General features: G+C 31.2%; 1 protein-coding gene across 1 annotated transcript in view; it reads left to right on the forward strand.

Annotated features, from left to right (window-relative positions):
- Positions 1-1,051: 1,051 nt before the first annotated feature.
- The window catches only part of LOC114325838 (nuclear receptor subfamily 2 group E member 1), a 64,903-nt gene continuing 38,909 nt past the window's right edge, over positions 1,052-27,045 (forward strand). The window contains exon 1 of the mRNA XM_028273970.2: positions 1,052-1,251. Coding sequence (XP_028129771.1) covers positions 1,233-1,251 — 19 coding nt within the window. The 5' untranslated portion in view covers positions 1,052-1,232. The remainder of the gene's footprint in view (positions 1,252-27,045) is intronic.

Raw genomic sequence — 27,045 nt, forward strand, 5'->3', positions numbered from 1 at the left:
TGTGTTCGTTCCACTCGTTTCCGTTTTGTCACCCATCCATTTATGTCTTCTACATTGTATGATCTTCGTATGTTTTCGCTTCTCTTCCTATTTAACAGACTTTGTCTAATTTCTATCCCTATTTTCATCTCTGTTGTTTCTAGTAGTCGTCTCGTTTTAGCTGTGTCAGGTCTTGTCTGCGCCGTGGATGTCAATATAGGTCTAATTGCTACTTTATAGATTCTTGCTTTTGTGTCTTTTCTTAGGTGTTTGTTCTTCCAGATTGTGTCATTAAGAGATCCTGCCGCTTTACTTGCTTTTAAGCTTTGTTGTCGCACTTCCTCTTCAACATCTCCTTAACTGGTTATATCTATTCCCAGATATCTAAACCTTGCTTCCTGCTTTCTTATTTTCCCATCAACTTCGATTTTACATCGTAGTGGGTATTTAGATGTCATACATTTGTTTTTTTCTGCTGATATTATATCAAATTGTATTTCTTAGCTGTTGTATTGAATATTTTATTGTACATTTTAAAACACAAAAATTAAAAGTAATTCAGGTATATTCATTAAGAGCCACAAATAATCCTTCAAAGAGCTACATGCGGCTCTCGAGCCACAGTTTGGCCACCCCTATACTATAGCTTTACCATTTTGCATGTTTGGAAAATTGTGTATGTTTGAAGTTAGAAAGTCTTATATCCTGTAAAAATATTTGTAAAAATAATAAATGTTAATCAAATAAATGATGTTGAAACAATATAAAAAATATGTCTTGTTTTTAAAATTATTGTTTTATTTGCTTCCCATTATTATTTAAAATATGTAGTTTGTTTTTGATCCAGTACTTCGAACTGCAGTAATAAAATAATCCCATTCACAATAAATAAAATATTTAATCATGAGTCAAATCTGTAATCGTTTATACCAAGATCAACTTTTTTTAAATAAACCGTATATTACTATCAAGATCATCGTGAACAAGATAAGAAGTTAATAGTCGCATTTTGACAAATTTTTTATAGTGGTGGAGTCAACGAATTTTAATAGATAAACAATGATATATTTTCAATTGAGACGTGAGTAACAACATTACTTAATGTTTATGTCAAGGTGTACAGGTGGGTCTAAAGGAGAAATAACTACTTCAATAATCTATACAGTTAGAAGAAAAGTGAATCGTTTATTGTTACTTTCTACTTTTGTGACATTTTAAGTGAATAAAATAGGTAAAATAGTTCCAAACAGGAGATGTGTAATCCAGATTATGGTAAATATTTAGACTTTTATGATTCTTTAAAAAAAATCCTTACATCTAGGGAAGATAATTACTATTCTAGATTAGAAAACGAAACTTTCCCAGATAAAAATATTTTATTTTATAAATATAATATCCTGCTAGTTCAACATATTTTTATTCATAAAATCTTACAATTTTATAATGTCTTAATTGTAGATCAATGAATTCATGTCTTTGCAAAATCTGTCTTATTCAACGATTTCGTCGCAATTAGACAAAATATTACTTATTACTGAAAACGCAACCTGTAAAAGTGCAAACAAATCACTAGCTCAAAACTTCAAGAAACTTTACTGTTGCAATAGCTTATCTACTTGAGGGTATGTGCACTATCCTGATCAAAAATCACTTTTTTCTTTACTGAATGGAACCGCGTTTCTTTCATTTTATCGTGTACCTATTATTTTCTCCTTTTTTGGTAAAACTGTTGTTACCTTCTCCTTTTTTGTATTTGATAGAAAATCTTTGTATGTCCATTTATTCGATTTTGCTGTTCTGCTTTTTCATTTCATTTCAAAAATTTGAGGCCAAAATAATTCGAGAAATGTCAAAATAATTCAGTTGTTGCTACTAGGCTATTGATTATATTCAAAATAAGATAGCTAAAAAGAACTACAACGTTAACGGGGTTTTATTATTTCATATGGTCAATGGACATCTATATATGAAAAAACCGCGGAGTGCTACCATTTAAAGGGGTGCGTTTTTGAGAAATGGGTGAATTAGTCCCTGAGCACAGGTTACATTAGGGTGAGTTCTATGCACTTTTGGTACAAACATATCTACATAAAAATTGTTCCTGGTTAAATTTCCCATCTAAATATCACTTTATAAAGTCAATAATACTTTTTTTACAAAAATATATTCAAAAGAAAAGGCACAAAGAAACCCAAAAGAAAGAAATCTTGTTTTTTGTCCCATAACTTTTGTCCACCAGGATATAGGTATAGATATTGCTTTAAAGAAAAACAACCTACATATTTCTTCTTTAAATGTTGTTCAGTAGAGGTAATTAGGATTTATAGTTTTCGAAATAAGATTTTTTAAAGTTCGCCACTTACAGCAATTTTGGGCAATTTTCTTTGTTATTTCGCAAATATTGTACTGTAACTTTTTTCTACGTAACTTTAAGTATATGCAATGGTACCCATAATAGGAATAGAAATCAATTACCTTTAAAATGGTCTATTTACTGTATAACGTTGTACGACTTCTTTTTAAAGGGATTATGGTTTTTCAAGGTTTTATACTTTTAGCGATTTTTATAATATAATATAAAAATAAAATAATATTATTATATAATATATTAATATTATATAATATTTTATAATATATACTATATATAATATAATATGTCAGTCACGTTCAAGTAAAAGTTTTTGTAGATATTGTCCTGTAATTACGTTTGTAGAAAAATTATTGTATGATATGCGTGTTAAAAAGTACATTTTTAAGGCACTCATGTGAATTGCAGAACTCGCTATCGCTCATTCTGCAAACTTTCAGATGCGTGCCCTAAACGTGTACTTTTAAAACTTATATCATAAATAACTATTAAAGGTTGACATTTAAAAAAAAACCAGTTATCTTAGAGTTCCCACAATTAGTATCCATGCACATGCACCCTTTGCAGAATATGGAACAACTAATTCCTATCTTCCTACAACCGCAGTTTTTTGTACATCCTTTGGTACATTTACATGCTATTTTTTCAAGCAAAGCTTGTGGTGCAGGAGCTTTGACAGTAAATATTGGAATTAATCCATCCGGCCGAGTTAAGTGGATCCAAAGTATTACCTATAAAAAATAAGATTCAATCATAACACACAATCACATAAAAAAGTTATAATGAGGAATTTAAAAAATAATCCTAAAATCAAAAATCGTTGCAAGTACTTATTACATTTTGAAAAAGCATATCATTCAAAAATAATCCTAGAATTTTTTATCATACACCATTTTAAAGTAAACAGAATAAGCTTTCTTTTTTTATTATATAATATATACCTAAATGTAGAAAAAAAGTTAAAATGGGAAATTTAAAAAATAATCGTAAAACATATAAAAACTCGTTAAAAGTATAAAGTCTTGGAAAAGATAACCTCTTTAAAAGAAGTCGTACAACATTATACAGTAGAACATTTTAAAGGCAATTGATTTCTATTCCTCTTACATGTACCATTGCATATGCCTAAAGTTACGTAGAAACAAGTTAAAGAACAATATTTGCGAAATAACAAGGAAAATTGCCCAAAAGTGCTGTGATTGGCGAACTTTGAAAAATCATATTTCGAAAACTGTAAAACCTAATGACCTCTACCAGACATCATTTTAAAGTCAAATGATGTAAGTTTTTTTTCTGTGAAGCAATGTCTATACCTATATCCCCGTGGACAAAAGTTATGGGACAAAAAACAAAATTTCTTTCTTTTTGGGTTTCTTTGTGCTTTTTGTTTTGAATATATTTTTGTAAAAAAATGTATCTTTGACTTTAAAAAGTTATATTTAGATAGGCAATTTAACCGGAAACAATTTTTATGTAGGCGTGTTTGTACCACAAGTGCATAGAACTCACCCTAATGTAACCTGTGCCCAGGGACTAATTCACCCATTTCTCAAAAACGCACCCCTTTAAATGGTAGCACTCCGCGGTTTTTTCATATATAGAGATTCATTGACCATATGAAATAATAAAACCCCGTTAACGTTGTAGTTCCTTTCTATAGTACATAATCAATTGCCTATACGGAGTATTTAATAAACATTAATTGCAATTTTAACTATTTAGAATGGGAAATAAGCCACAATATTATTAAAAAATGATTTTTATTAACGTTTCGACGCCCAAATCGGGTGCCGTTGTCAAAATACAAAATACTATTAATATAAACAAAAATGTTGTTGCTTAGTAAAAAAATTCTTCTAATAATTTATTTAATTTGACTCATTTATATCGGCAATTCAGATACATATGATACATTTTAAAGTAGAAGACTTTAAAATGATATTGCCAATATTTATGAGTTGCGTTCCTGGGACGACTTTACTGAAAGATAGTTCATTCGATTACATGAAATCAACCCCAACTTTATCTTTCAGTAAAGTCGTCCCAGGAACGCAACTCATAAATATTGGCAATATCATTTTAAAGTCTTCTACTTTAAAATGTATCATATGTATCTGAATTGCCGATATAAATGAGTCAAATTAAATAAATTATTAGAAGAATTTTTTTACTAAGCAACAACATTTTTGTTTATATTAATAGTATTTTGTATTTTGACAACGGCACCCGATTTGGGCGTCGAAACGTTATTAAAAATCATTTTTTAATAATATTGTGGCTTATTTCCCATTCTAAATAGTTAAAATTGTAAAAATGCCACAAGAAAATAGCTTCAGAACAACATTAATTGCAAATCAAACCTTTAAACGACTTTTGAATATCAAAATAGATTGCTAGTTTTTAGCTTGTAAATATGACTAATCAGGTGCTTACCGTACAGGAAGGTAGGTATCTACTATGCAGATACCATATTTATCATCATAAGACAGATTACAGTGAAATCATTGGAGTACAATATAGCCGCATTCTGCATTCCTATATTTGATCAACTTCAAGAAGACATTTGACAGAGTAAGACTTAATATGTAATATATCTCTTCTATAATAAAGCGACCGGTCAATGATAGCGATACATTTGATTGGTTTTATAAAAATCGTAAAAAATGGCAAAAATCGCGCAATGTTTATTTATTTAACAGCTTTCTAGATACTGAGTTCTTTTACAGCAGAATACAAAAATTCCATACGAAAACTGCACAATCTACCTGTAAACGCATTTTGATTTCTGTTAATAGCTCACCCTGATCAAAAGATATCAAATTATTACCTTTTGAGTTTATACAAATTTCATTTAAAAAATTGATTTTTCTCGCGTAACTGACATTAAAAATCGCCGGTCGCTTAAAGCGTTGTTTCTGAGAAAACGGTTCTTTCTACACAAAAAGTGCTAACAAACCTTTCTGTTCAAAATTATCTCAGTTCTCGTTTGAAATATTTTTTCTACTGAGGTAAAAGTGGCAAACTTTTTTGCTTCTTCTTGGGGTTAAAAATTGACATTCTCAATAATATTCAGCTTGTTTATATGATTTTTAGAGATTCAGAGGCATTTTGGTATCTGACGACTTGACTAAAATTATTGTTTTGTTCGGTTTTTAGGTACTTGTGATACAAAAAAAATGTAATAACAATAAAATTGAATTTTGTCTATTTTGAATCTGTCGAACTGCAACTGGATAACTTAAGTAAATTGGAAAATATCTTATAAAAGTTTTTAAATAACAAATGACAAAAAATGATAATCAAAAATGATGAAAAATGGGGTCCAAAAAGCTTGAGTCCAGAGTCCACTACTATTTTTACATAATAAAGAACACAAAGAGACGAACAGAAAAATCCTAGGAAATAAAAGAATGCAACTGATACAGTAAAAGTGGAACTAGATGCATTAATGTAGCTAGACGACCTAGTTCTTTGAGAAGAAAGCCACGAAAAACTAAAAACTATAACCAACAAAGATTTGGATGGATATAGATAAAAAATATGAAAATGGAAGTAAATAAAGACAAGAAAGTAATAATAATAGAAGCATAACACAGAATAAAACTATCAAAATCAGACAGAACTAATTGGAGAGATTATAAAAATATAACCATCTAAAGACCATAATTTCTAGTGATATACCTAACAATTAAAAATAGACAAATTAAAAAAAAAATTACAAGAAGAATTAAAAACTGATTTGATATATCTATAAATATAAAAAATATCATCAAAGGAGCACTAGATAGAACAAATCTGAAAATTAATGAGAGAAGATAAACAGAAAATCCGTAGAAGGAATAAAATTGTTAGCAAAAAAAATGCAAAGAAATTGGTGAACGGAAAACACCAGTTCTAAACACCATAATCTTATATAGGAGTTTTTAACACGTTAATAAAATGTTACAAGGTTCTGAAACTATGTATATCGAAAATTATAAGGCTAAGGTACACATTAAGAAAATTGGCCTCAGAATGATTTCCAGATTAGAAATAGAAACGTCAAGTTTCTTATCAAATTACAATCAATTGTGTTTCTCATGTAAACACAATATTTAAACACAGAAACTTATAATAGTATATTGTGCAACAAGTGCAGAAAGGTACTAATTTCTCACGAGTTTGAAAAGTTGCGGTACGAGCGCAAGCGAGTGCCGCAATTCAAACGAGTGCGAAATTACCTTTCTGCACGTGTTTCACACTATACTTTTTCTACAAGCACAGTTTTTACTAAAAATAAAAATCACAATTTCCAAACGACGATTAATTATACTAGGTACCTATGTGATAAATTTTAAACTGTATTTAATTAATACCTACTAATCAATTTAAATTCCTTATACCTAAATAAATTGCACAGAAATCAGTTAAAAAATTAATGCACTGCCTTAATTTGTTTAAATTTAAACAATTATTACACATTATATTTGTATCCGCAGTCACGGATTTACACAAAACCTACTTCATTCGACGTCTCTTGCACAGGTTGCTAAATCCTTATTGGTTATTTGATAATTATAAAATGTTTAATAAGAATAAAATTGTAAAATAAAACAGTTGTAACATCCATAATTTAGTTTCTATGCTATAGTTAAATATAATAATTGTCTTATAGGTTATATATTTGTCTAAAGTTTAACCACGGATGTAAACAGAATATAACGTTACTCAGAATGCGGTAGTCTACGGATGTAAACAGAATATAACGTTACTCAGAATGAGGTAGTCAACTGTGCAGAAAAGAACTTTGCGGCACAGAAACGTCACTTTGCGGCACAGAAACGTCACTTTTCTGCACACTAATGTCAAATATCTTATACTGTGAGAAAATATCAAGTTTGCTAACATAAAACCGTGCAGAAAAGTGCACTTTGAATAGTGGTTGTAGAAAAAATAATTTTTTTTTTCAAATACAGATTATCCAGTTGATAATAGTTATTTTTATGATATAGGGGAAGGGAGGGCAAGACGGAAGGCTGAACTTTATAATGTGTAAAAAATAAAACAACGTAATACAAAACTTTCATTTTAATCATTCTGGAAAGAGACCTTACAGTTACAAAAGTCAGCCATTAAATATTATTAATATTAAGTAGAATTTTTTTATGACTAATTAAAAAATAATGTCAAAAATTCCATCTTACCCTTACCCTGAGGGCAGGATGGAAAGCTTGTTCGGGCAAGATGGAATGTAGAGGAAAGCACTACATTTTACAGTTTACACACATAAAACTGCCATCTTCTGTGTCGGTACACAATTCATGTGCCCAACCATTACATACATAGTCCAGGGTAATACGGTTTTTCCCATAACACTCGAGCAGCCAGGGTACTGAAGCGTTTTTTCGACAGGTAATACCTATAAAAGCAAATTGTAACTATTTCCTGCGTAGGATCTGGCGGCCATTTCTATTTATAAACAATTAAGTGTAAAAAAATGGCATTTTTCCCTTTTTTTTCAAATCAATGGAAAACAGTGAAACTTATGGTTTTCTTAGCACAAATGTCTTTGAGATTATGGAAAAAGCTTTAAAATGACGTATTACAAAGTTTGATATAGGTACTCATTTATTGTTAATATAATTGCGAAAAAAGGTCGGAATTGCAAAAAAAATAATTTTGCAATATCTATTGTAAAAATTAGTGTAGAGCTTTGAAATTTTTGTCATATAAGGGTTCTTTGGTGCTTAATATGTGATAAAAATTTCAAAGCGATTCATTCAATTGTTTAATTTTATTCAAATTGTTTATCCCAGAGAGCATTTTTTTTGCAATAACATAAGTCAGAAAAAAAATGACGATAGAACCATTCCACAGGTGTCAAATGAAAGAGGATGAGCTATATTTTCATCTTGGTTTAAAAATAGCGAATAAAAAATGCATTTATTAGTAATAAATAATTATGCAAAAGTATCGTAAATCTTTCCTTATAAACTTTTCACTTTGTTATATAAGAAATTATATATATTTATTACAATTTTTTATCAATTATGATATAAATAACATTACTTGGTAGTTGTGCAGTTAAAACAGGGTAAAAAAATTTAATTTTTTTGGAAAAAGTTATCCAAAAAGTTTATATGGAAAGATTTACGATACTTTTTATATGACAAAAATTTCAAAGCTCTACACTAATTTTTACAATAGATATTGCGAAATTAATTTTTTTTGCAATTCTGACCTTTTTTGCAATTATATTAACAATAAATGAGTATATCAAACTTTGTGATACGTCATTTTAAAGCTTTTTCCATACTCTCAAAGATATTTGTACTAAGAAAACCATAAGTTTCACTGTTTTTCATTGATTTGAAAAAAAAAGGGAAAAATGCCATTTTTTGACAGTTAATTGTTTATAAATAAAAATGGCCGCCAGATCCTACGCAGGAAATAGTTACAATTTGTTCCTATAGGTATTACTTGTCAAAAAAACGCTTCAGTACCCTGGCTGCTGAAGTGTCACGAACAGGGTATATTTTTGTCTTATTACCCTGGCCTAACAGGACATTGTACCCAGTCTTCTGTGAGCGATTCCACATAACGTTCACCACATACACAGAAAACATCATTTTGTGAAGACTGTTCTAAATGTTGTACAATATTTTTAACTTTTTCTGATTTTGTCCCTTTTCCTTTACCTTTTCTTTTATTCTCGCTGGTTCCTATTTCCTTGCTTTTATTTTTGCCCAACTATTATCTTCCAACTTGCCCTAAATTGCAATTTTCCATCTTGCCCATATGCCCCTTTCCAATAATAATATCAATATTTTAAAAATGCTTTATTATTTTTCTTATTTAAATATCAATTCAGATAACCTGTACCTAATAGATACTTTCTATAAATGCATAATAATAATATTATTATACACCTTGTTTAAATAATCGTATCACAAAAATTCAATAATTGCGTAATATTTAACTACGAAAATCAGAGGGAAGCGTATGTACACTAGGGTGGATCGATTATCGCAAAATTAAAAAAAAATTGACACATTGATTTGGATAACCCACCAAAAGTTACCTTTAGTAAAGACAATAAAAAAGTTGCATTAAAATTTTTTGATAAAATTACATCTTCTGCCCTCTACCGGCCTTTGAAAATCGAAAAAAAAATGTTGGAGTAAAAATTACAAAATTAAAAAAAATTGACAACTTGAATTGAAATAGGCACCAAAATTTACCTTTAGTAACGACAATAAGAAAGTATCATTACGACTTTTGGATAAAATTACATCTTCTGCCCTCTACATGCTTTTGAAAAACGAAAAAATAAATTTGGCATTACTAACGGGAGCCTGGTCCTGGCGGTCCTGGTTTGTTTAGTCTAGTCCAAACTTAGGGGTGCGGGGTTGCTGCGCCTTTGGACTTTTAGTAATGTTTATTAGTCCTACACTTTCAATGTTCACAAAATTATTTTAAACTTCCTACCTTGGCCAAAGTTTGTGACCACTATGGGCTATCGGACAGATCTGCAGCAGCTGTGGCAACGGCAGAGCTACAAGACCTTGGAATTGTTACCAACGTTAACACGAAAAATATGATAGACAGAAACAAACTGAGAAGAGCAAGAGACAAATCAAGAAAAGGTTTTATGCAAAACTTTCCCGAAACTTTGAAGGCCATATATTTTGACGAAAGGAAAGATAAAACCTTCGTTATCGAAAATATTTAGGGCAAGCACCACAGAAAAACCGCAATTGAAGAACATGTTTCTTTAGTTCAAGAGCCAGGCTCCATATTTTTAGGTCACACTCACACAGTACCCCTTTCTGAATCGACTCTAAGCATTTGTCGACGTATTGTGAACTTTTTAGAGAGTTATAGGTATAATGTAGAATTTTGGGACTGGTTTAGATGCAGTTCTATATAACTCTTTAGAGCAGCGGTGGGTAGAGTAAAGATAGTGATGATGATATCCAACCTCCGATTAGGAGACGGCACTTGAAGAAGAAGTAGAAGAACTAGTGGTAGTAGGATGTGACAGAACTGTGGTAAATACGGGAAGAAAAAATGGTGTAATTCAGCTTCACTCTAATGAATTGCCTTTAAGGCATCTTTTCCAAAAGCTTGACGGTCAAGCTCAAGGTCCAAGAGATTTTGCAGGAACTATAGGAAATCAAATAGAGCAGATTAAATTGATTTGTGACGATCAGAAATATTTGTTTCAAATTTGTGTTGCAATATATACAGCGGAATTTTCTGTCGATTTATTAAGCCGAAGCCCTGGAAAGTTGAGTCATTTTCGATGGCTAACGTTGGCGAATCGCATTCTATGTCTTTATGTTAGTACTGAAAATCCAACATTAGAAGTAAAGGAACTGACCAAATTTATTGTCATGGTTTATGCTCCTTGATCCAGATCAAATGCAATTCATCATGTGTGAATGGTGCAAAGCATGTTTTACAAACAATAAAGCGTAGTCGATACCTAGAGCAAAATTTGAAAAGTGTATAGACGCTGTAATTCAAAGAAATGCCTATTTTGTACATCAGGAAAAACTTCTGCTATGTATGATGCATGCCACTTGCCCGCATATAAGAGAGCTTGCACATCGTAGCATTCTCAATGCAAAAACTAAGGCCAATAATGATTCATCTAACATCCGACCTTTTATTATTCCACAAATTAATTTTGACGCATATGACTATGTTGATCTTATTGATTGGCAAAACAATAAAATAACTTGTCCTCCGTTTGCGTCAAGGTTTGAAAGTAGAGGATTTGAATAATATTATTACCGGATCTCCTGAGAAAATCATTGATATCGCTGCATTTCGGTATTGATATCGCAATTGATATTGGATCACAAAAAAAGACAGTTTTATCAAGGCAAAAATTGATTCGCGCAAAGATATGCCAACATTTGAGTCCAAAAAAGACTTCAAACAATAAATAATCAAAATTAAGGGGGAGGGTGGTGAGTGAGTGGAAGAATACATATGACATATTTCAAAAATATTTCAGTTGGATATCATTATTATAATAATAACATGTACTTATTACTTAACTTTTCAATTAAAATCAGTTCGTATTTTTTATTTTTTTCTATTTTTTCGACCCCCGGTAGAGGGCAGAAGATGAAATTTTTTTGAAAAATCGCAAATAAAGATTAGGTTTGTAATACAAGTTAGCAACTTTTGCGCACTATTCCAAAACAGTTTTCGAAACTTCGATTTTTTGATCCACCCTAGTGTACACTCATTAGCTGACCTGAACTGACTGAGCCGTCGTTTGTAAATGGAAGAGGTTCGCCTGCATCTGTGTGAGTGTGGATCCGGGCGCTTCATTGCGCAGTTCGGGTTTTATGGGTAATTTCCATCTTGCCCTATCCTTCCATCTTGCCCTCCTGTCCCGTAAGTGTTAAAAGTACACGTTTAAGGCACGCATGTGAAAGTTTGCAGAATGAGCGATAGTGAGTTCTCCAATTCACATGAGTACCTTAAAAATGTACTTTTTAACACGCATATCATACAATATTTTTTCTACAAACGTAATTACAGGACAATATCTACAAAAACTTTTACTTGAACTTGACTGACATTCAATTTTTATATTTTTTTGACATTACTTCAAAATTGCCTATCCGCTGTGAGCTCGTACGTAGAGGGGATATTTACAAATTCTCGAGCGCCAGTAGTGGCAAGTCTGTAAACGTTTACCGGAAATTTGACATAAATATGTCAAAGTGATTAATGTAAAATTAAAATTAAAAACATTAATTATAAAAAATATTAGTTGGTCAAAGCTGTGGTATATATTTTTACCTTAAATATACTTACGTTTTAAATACTGAATTTAAGTTTTTTTAATGTTCCGTAATATGTAATTATAATTTAATCTAAAAATCTTAGCGCCATCTACACGATAATTGTGAAAGTATCTGAAGTAAGAAATTCATATTTTATCAATAGAACGTCAAAATGATTAGCAAAATCTTCAAAAAATCGATTACAATTTAATTAATTTTTTGCGTTGTAAATGTTAAGCGATAACAATTAAATAATAAATTTAAAAATTACCGGTGAAAGATAATTCCAGTAATCCGCTAGGAGCGCCACCAGCGAAGCTCAGAGCGTATACGGTCAATACGAACTGCAGTGCCTTAAAAATATTTTAAAGAACTAGTGCCTTAAAGTAGCATTTTTAACGCTCGTATGGAGTGCTAAAAATTGCATTTTTAACACGGTTGTAGAAAAAAATTAATATTCAATTTTATAAAAATTCCCCAATTGATCTAAAGGCAGCCACTAATATACAAACAATTAAATTTCCTAACCACGTCACCGACTTTTGGACCGATCTAATTCTTTTAGAAGAAAGCTACGAAAAAGTGAAAATACCAACAAAGATTTTGATGGAAGGGATAGAAAATATGCAGATAGAAATATACCTATATAAAAAAAGAATATTGAAAATAAGATTAAGATATTAAAAATATATGATTACTTACCTGAGGACCATAATTTCTAATGATATAACAATAGAAAATGGAAAAAATTAAGAAAAATTGTAAAAAAACAATCGAAACTGATGGCTATTTCGCTGGAATAAAACTAACTGGAAAGACTAGAAAAAATACAATTTTTGAGAAAATATTCAATTTGGTAGTAATAATATAAAAAAAAATCATCAAAGGAAAACTGGATAGAACATATATGAAAATTAAGAACCATATTAGATAAACCATAGAAGGAATAAAATTGTCAGTGAAAAAAAATTGGTAAACGGGAACATTATTATTCTAACCTTATAATATTTAATATAGGAGTTTTTTACACAATAAAAAATTATAAATTAAATAGTCCTGAAACTATTTCGAAAATTATAAAGTTAAGGTACAAATTTATAGTCTAAGAGCTAGTGAACCCTCCGACTAACGGTCGTCCTGTAAGGCTAAAAATTTTTCTAGTGATAATTCATAGCACACCAAGGCTAAAAACCATGACCTGGCAGGCCTCAGCGGTGCACGTGTATCTACCAGGTGAATCGAAAAGTGCAAATTTAGGGGGTAAAATAAACTTTATCCTGTAAGGTTTAAATTTAAGTATGTGTTTGAGTAAGTCATTTAGAAGTAATGTGTACAATGACAGGCGATTCTGAAGAGCATAAGACCTTGCCAGACGAAGGGAAAGATTAGGGGTTTTTCCTAAAATTATTCTTTTTGCATCGAACAAATTTTTTTTAGATTTTTTGAATCATTTGAAACAGAAAACATCTGTGGTGATTTTTCTCTTAAGTTAATAGATTTTGTTATATGAGCGATTGAAAATTTTGAAAATTGAGAAATCGGCCATTTTTAACCCTACATCGGACATTTATCTAAAAATTTCAATGTTTCCAAGGTACGTAGATATTCTTTTAACATGGATTGATGAAATTCCGAAGAGTTTTTTGCAATAAAATATCGAAAACCCCTTTGTTTTTTTAATTGCTAATCAAGCGTGTGCGACACTGTAGTATAAGTGAGGACGTTTGAGTTTGCATAAATTCATTATCTCGAGAATGGGCAAATTTCAAGCAAAATCCTTAGACAGGTCGATTTTTATTTTTGACTTAGGACTTTTTGGCATATATATAATACTAGTGACGTCATCCATCTGGGCGTGATGACGTAATCGATGATTTTTTTAAATAAGGGTAGGGGTTGTGTGATAGCTTATTTGAAAGGTTATTTAATTCTCTATTCAGTAATATAAACATTAACATAATTATTTATACAGGGTGTACAAAAAAAAAATTCTTCTATTTGTCAAATTTAATCAAAGTTAATTTAATAAAAAAAATTTTTTGTACACCCTGTATAAATAATTATGTTAATGTTTACATTAGTGAATAGATAATTAAATAACCTTTCAAATGTGCTATCACACAACCCCTACTCTCATTTAAAAAAACATCGATTACGTCATCACGCTCAGATGGATAACGTCACTAGTATTATATATATATATTCCAAAAAGTCCTAATTTAAAAATAAAAATCGACCTGTCTGACGATTTCGCTTGAAATTTGCCCATTCTGTAGATAATGAATTTATGCAAACTCAAACGTCCTCACTTATACTACAGTGTCGCACCTGCTTGATTAGCCATTAAAAAAACAAAGGGGTTTTCGATATTTTATTGCAAAAAACTCTTCGGGATTTCATCAATCAATGTTTAAAGAATATCTACGTATCTTGGCAACATTGAAATTTTTAGATAAATGTCCGATTTAGGGTTAAAAATGGCCGATTTCGTAATTTTCAAAATTTTCAATCGCTTATATAGAAAAAACTATTAACTTAAGAGAAAAATCACTAAAGACGTTTTCTGTTTGGAATGATTCAAAAAACCTAAAAAACTTTGTTCGATGCAAAAAAGATAATTTTAGGAAAAACCCCTAATCTTTCCCCTCGCCTGGCAAGGTCTTATGCTCTTCAGAATCGCCTGTCATTGTACACATTTCTTCTGAATGACTTACTCAAACACATACTTAAATTTAAACCTTACAGGAGAAAGTTTATTTTACCTCATAAATTTGCACTTTTCGATTCACCTGGTAGATACACGTGCACCACTGAGGCCTGCCAGGTCATGGTTTTTAGCCTTGGTGTGCTATGAATTATCACTAGAAAAATTTCTAGTCTTACAGGACGACCATTAGTCGGAGGGTTCACTAGCTCTTAGACTATTAGAAAATTATAAGGTTCTGAAAACCATTTCCAGAGTGAATATCGACACGTCAAATTTTTTAGTTAAAAATGTAATAATTATGATTACAATCAATTGTGGCTTAATCCTACGTAAACACAATATATTATTTAACAAAGTAAATTATAAAATAAAAATTGAATTTTTTTCAAATACCGATTATTGGTAAAAAATAATGATCAATTTTATAAAAATTCCCCAATTTACCTAAAGCCAGCCACTAATATACAAAAAATAATTACTTAAATTCCAGAACCACGTCACCGATCTAAATCTTTTAAAAGAAAGCTACAAAACGACTTAAAAAAACGAACAACGATTTGGATGGAAAAAAGAGAAAATATGAAGATGGAAATAAACAAAGACAAGACTGTAATTATAATAAAAACGAAATACAGAATAAAACGATTTAAGTAAAAGAGACAGAATTGGAAAGATGAGAAACACATTATGTGGGTATTGTGATTACCTAAAGACCATAATTTCTAATGACATAACAATACAAAATAGAAAAATTTAGACAAAAAAAAAAGATAAAAAATTATTGTAAAATGATATTATATCGCTGGAATGGAACTATCTGAATAGATATATAGACAAAACGGTCGAATTGGCTGTAAAAATATAAAGAATTTTCCAAAATTATCATGCAGTATTCGAAGAGACTTCCTGGCCGTGTGACAGTTGCCTCGTCCTGCTGAAACCATTGTTGATTTTAGCTTGGGCAGCTTTCGCGACCTTTTCTGTATGACCGAAAATAGCACTCCACGATAAAAAATTTTCTGAAAACTAAGAACCATTCTGAAGCACCTAGCATTAACACGACATTCACATATCGTCGGCCTTATATGAAAAGTGCCTAAGTCCAAATTAACAAATTTTACAGGAGACCAAAAAAACTGATTTAAATAATGATTTTGACTTAAAACTTTATCTTATTTGACACAGAATAGTGTCCGGCAGCCTTCGCATAAAGATAGATCTATTTTTAAAATATTATTACTTTAAAAATGGAGTTAGGCAACTTTCATTTTTGAAATAAGGAAATTTTTTGGACTTATTTGGAGGCAAATTTAATAACGAAAATCATGAAGAAATGTGCGTAACTCAAACAGTCGCCAAAAATAAACTGTGATAATGCTTAAGTCGCACAAGAAAAACAAATGTGAGGTTTTAAGGATAATAATGCTACTTAAATGTAGATAACATAAAAACTATAATAATATGATCAAATTGAACTTACCTTCAATAAGTTTACACTATTTCCATGAAGATAGTTAGCTTATACCTAATACTTTTCTTGAAGATATAACACAGCAGCGCAGCAAAAGTACATCTAACCTCAATGACAATGATGGACTTTGGCAAGTTTCATGTGATTCACCCAACGCCGTGGAGTTGGGTAGAATTCTTTTTTGTGGTTCTAGCGATATCTATTGACTTTTTTGAACTTTTTTGTCTTGCTATGCATGCGTACCATAAATATTAATCAGATGGCGCAAAAATCTCATTTTTGCTTATTTTGGGACTTATGCACTTTTCATAATATGAGGCCGACGATATGTTATAACTACGCTCGGAAACCACTCAGTACGTTTCGGTACATGACACACACACATTTGAGACAAACGCATTTCAGTATTTTGCCGCATAACAATGATAATGTGAACATTATAATGAAGAACACAAAAAGACGAAAAAAAATCATATGTTAAAGAAGAATGGAACCAGTACAGCAATAATATAATATGCAAACGATACCTAATTCTTTTAAAAGAAAACTATGAAAACTGAAAAAACCAACAAAGATTTGGATGGAAGAGATAGAAAATATTAAGAAGAAGACAAGAAGGTAATAATAACAAATGATTAAGCAAAACACAGAATAAAACGATTAAAATTAAAGAGAAAGAATTTGAGATATTAGAAACTAAGAAACTAGTGATTACCTTGGGACCATAATTTTTAACAATAGGTATAACAATAGAAAATGGATAAAAAAATTGAAATGAAAATAACTGTAAAATGAAACTATCTAGACACTTTCATAAAACCACAGAGAAAATATTCCATTTGGTAACAAAAATAATAAAAAAATTATCAAAGCAAATCTATATAGATTAAATATGAAAATTAAGAAAATAAGATAGAGAGAAAAACAGCATACAAAATAAAATTTTTAGCGAAAGAAAAATACAAAAATATTGTTAAAACGGGAACACCAATATAATTATATCTTTATATAGCAGTTTTTAACATATTAGGCAAATTATAAAATTAAATTGATTTTTTTTAAATACAGATTATTATCCAATTTCATAAAAATTCCCCAATTGACCTAAAGCCAGCCACTAATATACAAACAATTAAATTCCCGATCCACGTCACCGACTTTCGGATCCTCAAACCCCACCCTATAATGTTCGCAAATACAAAAAACGCGGGAGGGTGTGGCCTCCGCACACCCTTCGCCTATTCCGTCCAATGAGAGGTCGTGCTTTCGACTAAGTCAAAAGGGGTTCATTCATACAGGCATTGCAAACGATCCCCTAAGCTTTAAAGTCTTCTAGGGATTAGTATGGACTTCAAACAGTGGTTGGTTGTGGAGTTAGAAGTTAGGTTCTGTAGAGTGGTGTGTAGGTGTATGAGTTTATAAAAAAATACAATATTATAGAAAATGATCAGTTCTGGCGGACAAAGTTGTGAGTTAATGAGTTTAGATTCGCATATGCATATCAAACCCCAGTCACCTAGTTCTTCTAGTAAGTAATCTTATATATTTCCATATTAACATTCTTAATTACATGCTCAACATGAAATTTTTATTAATTATTAATAACCAATAAATAATTATCTGTAAAAATGTTAAACAAATTTGCAGGTAAAATTGGCTTTTATGTCGGTTCGCTAAACTCAGACACAAGTGGATATTTTAGTAAGTAATTTGGTAAAATTGGCAAAAAAATAATTACTAAATAGTTAATAATTACTAAATAGTTAGTAATTTTGCCAATTTTGGGAAAATTGGCCAAGAACAAAAAAATACCGACTAAAATCACTACCCAGTTGTGTCTGAGTTTAGCGAACCGATTAATAGTCTTAATATTTATGTACATTTATATATTTTTATGTACTGTTTATGTATGTTTTTATACTACAACTATAAACAAGAACATTCCTCATTGATAGTAGGCTAAAATTTAACCGTGGCCTTTTTCCAGAACATCTTCATGGGATTCCAATCTATGAAACTTACTCCTGTCAGTGTATTAATGAATTGGAGATTTGAACCATGTACCATGTATTCTTTGATCGTCTTAATCATAGGGATCAGACTCAGAACTTATATTTTTTATTTATTTTTTATTAGATTTATTTGATTAACTATTCCAGTTAACATAATATAAGCAATCTGTTATCTTATTCTGACAAATGTATAGGTATATAATTTTTTCATTAAGTTTATAAACGATTCAAGTTTCAGATTCAGTTTTATGTAATCTGAATTTAACTTATTGGTCTTATTATTGGTAGCCATTTTCTGCTACAAAACAATATTTTTAGGTGATTTACGCTTGTGTATCATATACTACTTATAGACGTCATCTACATGCGATTCGTAATATCCATTAATTTTCATATAGTTTCTCGAAAAAACTTTCATACAGATGAAGGCACACATTCTGGAAGCTTCCTATGCTTTTAATTTTCTTTTGATTCTCCCTGCGCATTGTTCTGCTGAAGATAATAAGATTCAACATTTGTTTCTATGGTAGATCTTATTTTTCTTCTAAATATACCTAATTCTTTTATTTATGTACAATTTACTGCTAATAATATATTCTAATACCATTCGGATGGATATAATAAATTGCTCTAGATATGTTAACAACACCTTTGACTTTTATGATGTTACTTTTTACTGTAGGTTTAACTCTGTTCCAAATTTTTTATTGACTAATCATAACCTACTGCAAAAGTCAACTGTTTCAAAATGAACCTACATTTTTTATAGGCAGATTACTGTTACTAAGGTCTTTACATTATTTACATCTAGGTATATGTTTAATTTTTATATGATTTATTTCATAACAAAAATTTGGCAAATAAAATAGAATCGAAATAGAATTGAATCTATGGTTACCAAAAAAAAGATATAGATATTTATAAGGCAACAGCGAAGTGAGATAAAAGAACCGGTAGAAATCACTCATATCAAAGATGACAAGTGAACCTCTCTTCTTATAAATGTGTTCAAAAAGGAATTCGTAAATGATCTTACCAGAAACGCCAAACATGACAACACGAGCAACAACTGAGATATATGAAAACCAAACATAAAATGAGATGCAACATGAGGTACAATACGATAAAATATGAGCTCAAATAGGAAATAAACACTCTAATTAAACAATAAAGAGGATATAGGTACTGTTATGATCTGCTTCTTATTAATTTTATATTAAATTTTATTTATTTGATTAATTATTTAATTGTCGCAAATCATACATAAAAATTGAATAAAAAATCTCAGGGTGCCTTTTTTATACTATTAAAAAAAATCCAAATTATCTCACGTTATCCTTATCTTCTCTCATGGGTTCAGTATCTCTTAGTTGATCCTAATCGGGATAAAATAGGGAAAAGAAATAAAGCAAAATATTAAAATAAAAATACAGAATTGTCTTTTATTTATCAAAATCAATACTCTGAAATCTATCGAATCTAATAAACCTGTGGACACAGATGTCCGAATGAAATTTTCACCACTTAAATTTATTATAGTTAAAAAAAAACAATTTATCGGTTCGTTCCCGATGACTTTGGTAAAACAAACTAAACAAAACAAATTTATGTATTCGCAGGATTACCTATATTTACTATTTACTTTTTGAAATATTGGAATTTTAATTCATATGCTTTTTACTCAAAATTTTAGTTTCCGAACATAAAAATCTCTTTCACATAAATTGACTGACCTTTTGCTTCACTCACTCTGATGTCTTCTCGTGACCCAAAACAGCTCTTCCTCGTTGACTATGTTAAAGGCTACTCCTCAAAGCCTTCTCCGTTGTCCAGCTTCAAAACTATCAGCATACCAGCACCAATTCTCCAATAAGCCGGGTCTCTTTTGACACGTACTCGATTCAAACAAAACTCCAAAAAATTCTCTGATTTCCTTCTCACAGTAATACAGAATCAAAGAGGTATTTCGTCTCAATTTGATCTGTCTCTCGTTCCACTTTTCAACACTATTCTCCACTATCAAACAGCCACTGGTATCTGCTAACTATCTATCCACTTAACACGTCGAACAGCTCCTTAGCGATGCCAAAAACATAATGACTTCTTTTTCAAACTCCTCAATCATTCTAACTACTTTTCCCCTTCCACATTGCCAAACATCAGAAACCTCGACTTTTCCATTCGACAAACAAAACAGTCATTTTCAAAATTATTCCGACAATCCTAATTACTTTCGGAGAAACTCTCCAACATATACTCGTGTTGAAATAAAGATATTAAAATTCCAACTTTCTTTTCAATTATCAATTTCGAGAAATTTATAATTACCTATACCCTAAACAATCTTTTTCCATTTTAAATCTAAATGCATCGTTATTTTCACTTTAATTATTCACAAAAGTCTTTAATGGTTCATCGGAAAGCTCATTAAAAGAGAAATCTACTTACATCCAAACTACATTCTAAGAAATATCTACAGCTCAATATACAGGGTGTATCAAATTTATGTGCCCGCGTTATTTAAAAAAAAATTTAATTTAATTTTCATTTTGCTTTTGATTGATAAATTGAAAACACAATAGTACATATTATAATTTCTGACGAATTGAGAAAAATAATAACGTTGATGTATTTAAGGGGATAGGCGCAAAGTCTTTGTCCAGTGCTATTTAAATGCATATATTATTTTGGAATCCTGAGAGAACTAATACCTAATACCTAAAAGTATATCATAAGTATTTTTAAAAAATTTAAACGCAGAATTAAAGGTTACATTATCACCGAGGGTAGAAAGTTCCTGAAAACTTCTATAATGTTTATTTTAATAAGTTACAGGGGTGAAAAACAAAAGAGAAAATTTATTGTGATTTTTAATTACAAATATTTCATTCAAAATAAACCTTATGTTTATTTTAAGGAACTTCGGCCCTCGGTAATATTAATGTAATCTTCCATTCTGCGTTTAAATTTTTCAAAAATATTTATTAGTAGGTATTCTCAGGATTCGAAAAAAAAATGAATGCATTTAAATAGCATTTTACCAAGATTTTGCGCCTTTCCCCTTAAAAAAGAAGATTTCAAAGACTTGTAATACCTACCGAGGAATTAATTAATTAAATATTAATCTAAAAATAACATGAAGAAAAGTAATCAAAAAGAATAGCGAAAGAACAGCAGTAGAAGAAGAGTAGCAATGATTTCGAACAGGTCAATCTTGCACAGTTGCAGTATTTATTGCAAGACGAATAAATGAGAAATTAATTGGAACAGAAGCCAACGTTTAGTTATATAATTATATATTTTAATATAATAATTATATATAATATAATTATATATTATAATATCTATTATAATAGATATTTATACCTACTTGTATACCTACTAAAAAATAGTTGTGATTTACTATAGGTCAGAGCATACTAGTAGTCAGTAGACATGGTAAAAACAGACATGATTGATCGTATCATCATTTTGGTCAAATTTTAAAACTACTATAATAATCTCAAGCAAGTAAACCTATCCGATCCAAAGTACTAATAAAAACAAAACAATTGAAAAACTTGAAGGAGTAAATAGCTACTACTAAAAACTCAAACTGGATAAATAGCATTTTGATAAGGTTCAACATGAAATGCATGTATATTAAAAGGCAAAACTATTAACAGTCGTGATATGAAAATTATATCGAATCTATATTCGAATCAAACTGCCAAGGTAAAAGTTAAAACACCAGAACAACAGAGATATCAAAATAGAGAGAGGAGTCCGCCAAGGTTGCATGTCTCCACTACTCTTCAAAATTCGGGGTATATCTAGTACTGGAGAAATTTTGAATAACTGACGTTTTACTGTCAATATGTTAAAAATGTCGGATAAGAACTTCGATTTACATAACGTAATGCAACGCATTAACGTATGCTGTCATGAATACGGGCTGCAAATCAGCAGATGCAAACATCCAATAATTGATTACTGAAGATACTGTACTGTAGCCAATTGAGAGTTTGGATATCTAACAATACATGGGAACGTGGACAACATCAAATGTGGACCAAACCAAAGAAATCAAAAGACACATTTTAATAGCACGCGCCTCATTTATTAAACTTAAAAAGTTTCTATGTTGGGATATAAGGTTAGAGCCTTACCCCTAGGGATTCTTTAGTGTTACGTATTTTTTACTCTTATTTATGGCTTTAAAGCGTGGACACTAAAACAAATGCATATAAATAAGTAGGCTGTCTTTTCTGTTCGTGTTACAGAGAAATCCCAAGAATACTATGGATTAAAAGGGTGTCAAACGTGGAGGTAACAAGAAGAATAGAAAATGAAGCGAAAATAATATTAGTTATCAAAAGACGAACTTAACATGTGATGAGAGTTTAAAAATAATCAGTATTACGACTTAATATGCAAATCAAAAGTCAAGGAAAGCGAAATGTGGGAATACGAAGAGTATCCTGGCTTAAGAGCCCAAGGCAATGGTTTGAGTGCAGTAGTTCATAACTATTTAGAGCGGTGGTTACAAGATCCGCATAACCATAATTATTTCCTCCCACCATGGAAGATGGAACTTGAAGAAAAAGAAGAAGAAAGAGAAATAAGTTTTTATCAGTGGAAGTAAAAAACCAGAAAATAAATAACCGGATACAAACATATATTGCACCAATTTACCATAACCCCCAGAAAATTTAACATGTTAATTTCCCCAAAAAAGACAAAATGCATGGTTATAACAGCAGATACAACAAGATGTAAATTGGAGCTGGAAAGTCAGATAATAGAACAAGTGATGGAGTTTAAATATCTAGGTATCACACTATCTAGCCACGGATGGCTCGAAACAGAAGTGGAAGATCAAGTGAAAAGAGCAAACAAAGCCGCAGGTTGCCTGAATGACACAATATGGAGAAATAAAAATACCGGAAAAGAAATGAAAGGCAGAATTTACAAAACAGTCATCAGACCAATAATGACATACGCGGCAGAAACACGACCCGACACCGAGAGGAAAAAAAGATTGCTCGAAACAGCGGAGATGAAAACCTTTCGAAAAATCGATGGTAAGATTCTATGGGACAGAGCTAGAAGTACAGATATACGACGGAGATGCAAGGTGGATAGCATTAATAACTGGGTAAAAAACAAAAGAATAGAATAGAATGACCACATAAGCCGAATGACAACAAATATAGTAGTGAGGACAGCGAGAGACGGTTCATTACAGAATAAACAGCACATTATGGAATATGGCATAAAATGAAGATTAGAAGCACATAATATACAAAATTTAGCTAATTAATAATTAAAATAGAATGTAGGTTGAATGCTCGAATATATGGAATCTATAGGAATAAAAGGCAGATATCGAGCATCTAGTTTTATTAAATCTGGCCTAAGTATACTTTCGCTAACTTAGCATCATCAGGGGCATTTCGTCAAATTAGGAAGGTATCCCAGCAAAATGCAACATTGGCAAGAAAGATATTTTTTTTTTAATTTGCAACTAATAAATAACATATAGCACACACTGGACAAACAAAGGACAAACAGATCAAAATTAATTAAAATTATGCCAGGTGCTACATCTTCAAGTCAAAATGTAAGAACAATGAACGTCATTCTGTTTGTTCTTTGTCCAGTGTGTGTTAAATCTTATTTATTAGTTGCAAATTAAAAAAATCTTTCTCGCCAATGGTGCATTTTGCTGGGATATCTTCCTGATTTGACGAAATGCCCCTGATGATGCTAAGTTAGCGAAAGTGTACTTGGGCCAGATTTAATAAAACTAGATGCTCGATATCTGCCTTTTATTCCTATAGCTTCCAATTAATAATTAAACCAGGTATTTTGAAGAATAGACAAGCAGATGTATATACAGTGGAACCTCGATAACTCGGATTAATCGGGACCGCGGCCGATCCGGGTTATCGAAAATCCGGGTTATCGAAAATCCGGGTTAGCCGGAGAATATGGTAAAAATTAATAAAATACGGTATACTTACAGATAACCTCCATTATAATTACAAAAACATGAAACACATATGCACAGTACACATCTAAATTACGTATAGTTGTATAGAGTGTAGAGTTTTGTTCATTTCTTGGTAAAAAACTCAGTTATACTGTAGAGATGTACCGACACCATATGATGCTGCAATAAATTGATTTTAAAGATTCGCCTTTATCAATCCTACCTAATGTTTCTAGTTTCTTTTCCATTGTCACTACATTTTTACGTTTTGTTACTATTACGTAGACAAAAATCATGCAAACACAATCTGAAGCACGATTACAGAACACAGAACGGAAGTGATACTGTACTACACACAATACGGTCACAAGGAACAATGTTGTTATTTAAGAACATACTAAGACCATTGTTTTAAAAAATAATTTTTAAATAGTCACGTCTATTTTAAACAATGCTAAGACAGTTTGACATAAATAAAGGAAAAGGAATACAGACAGGTGTCTGTTCTTTCCGATAAGCCGAGACGGTCTCTCTGGCGCCGTGTGCATGAATCATTTTTACTATTGTATATGTAGTTCAAATTACACAAACACACATTATCTCTCAAATATTATTTTGCCTACATAGGGGAATACGGGGCGGAATGGACCGGCGGGGCAGAATGAGATTTGTATTTTCTGACGTGTGTATTATGCTGCCACCTACGATGTTTGGTAGTAAGCTACGCTTCGATGAGTAGTTCTGTAACTGGTAGTCGCCATTGTTCACTGCGAAGCGGTGGTGGTATTTATAACGTATTTGTAAATTTCAGTTGTTTTGTTGCACTTTCTGTCAATTTTAGATTTGAAGGTAAGTGACTAAATTTTTCTTATTGCTTATTCAGCATTACTTACTATTGAAATAGACATTTTAGCTTGCTGTAAACCCCCATAGTTCTTTAAAATATTGCTGTATAACCTCACAAAACTTTGAAATTCAAAATAACGAACTGCGGGGCAGAACGGTACGGGGCAGAATGAGACGTGTCTCATTCCGCCCCGCTTTATCTTTTGTTGCTTAAGCAAAAAAACTACCTTCAAGTTTTCTTGTTACAGATGGTGCGAAACTGCTAGAAAAACAGAGAAACAAAGTTGGCCTGTGGATTCTATGGAACAGGCAATATCCGCAGTAATTGACGGTAATATAAGTTTAGACAAAGCCTCGTCTCAATTTGGTGTACCAAAATCAACATTGGCTAGATATGTGAAGAAAAAGCGGAATAGTCCGGAATTTCGCATTAACAAACAGTCAGGAAAATTTACGTTTATTTTCAATGAACAGCAGGAGTTAGAACTTGTTAATTACGTTTAAGACATGGAAAAAATATTGTTTGGATTATCCATGAAAGATTTACGTAGGCTAGCGTATCAGTTAGCACACCGCAATGGAATCGTTCATAGTTTTAACCAAATTAATCAAACAGCAGGGCAAGACTGGATTAATGGCTTTTTGAAGAGACATCCCGATTTAAGTTTAAGAAAACCTGAGGCAACCTCTGGAGCTCGTGCGATGGGCTTTAATCGGGCAGGTAGCTGTAGCACAATTCCAATCTCTTCTAAAAGAATGCATTGATAAATATAAACTGACTTCTGATCGTATTTTCAATTGTGATGAGACCGGCATTAGCGTGAATCCAAAAGGACATTCTAAAATCTTAGCAAGGAAGGGCAAACGGCAGGTAGGCACGCTAACATCATCTGAGAGAGGTGAAACTGTGACTGTGGAGTTGTGTTTTTCCGCTAGTGGACCTTACATGGCCCCGATGTTAATTTTCCCCAGGAAACGAACGCAGCAAGAGTTTGAGTTGGGTTTGCCACCTGGAGGTTGGGCAGAAGTCTCTGACTCCAATGTGCAAATTAAAAATTATGTTAGGCGTAATATTAATAAAGTTATTTCCCACTAATTATACTTTTTTTCCATGCTTTTCTTATGACTGTATTCATTAAAACCTATTAAAAAATTAAATCCCGTTCTGCCCCGCATACGGGGCGGAATGGGAAAAGTGAACTACTTTTTGTATCAAGTAAAATTGTCAACTATCTTGATTTTTTCTAAAGTTTTATTCTATTTATTGTTTTTTAAAATAATTGATTCATTAATTTCTGCAGTTTGTTTTCATTTTCAATAAAAACTGGTTGACTAGTCAAGGCATCAAAATTAGACGTGCCATTCCGCCCCGTGTTCCCATTTTTATTTGATAAAATTGTTAAATTGTTTATTTGTTAAATTTTTGTCTGATGAAAATCGTTTCGAGTTAGCCGGACTTCCGGGTTATCGGGGGCCGACTTATCGGGGTTCCACTGTACTGGAAAAGAAGGAGTAAGAAAAACTTTGGTTGATTACTCTCGTGACCGGAGTAACCATAAGAGGCATCAAAGACGCTCCTTGTTTTGTACCCATTTGATTGTTAACTTGGTGTTATTTTGTACATCTTCTTTAGAGCTATCTTACGCTTTTGTTTTGTTTTTATGCTTATTTTTAATCATCAGTACAGACAAATCACAATCACTGTAATACACGTAATTAGTCATATTTTTTCTTGTCATTGAACGTTGATTCCCCTTCAAGTGAATATGCAGAAATTAAAAAAGATAAACCTAAGGGTTTAATCAGCTGATAAGATCTAAAGTTAATTAACGTCATGATGATGTACTTTCAGTAAAAAACTTTTTAGATTGCAGGAGTTAAATAGATTCACATACATTAA

Source organism: Diabrotica virgifera, chromosome 4 (genome assembly GCF_917563875.1).
Source record: "Diabrotica virgifera virgifera chromosome 4, PGI_DIABVI_V3a".
NCBI classification, from domain to species: domain Eukaryota; kingdom Metazoa; phylum Arthropoda; class Insecta; order Coleoptera; family Chrysomelidae; genus Diabrotica; species Diabrotica virgifera.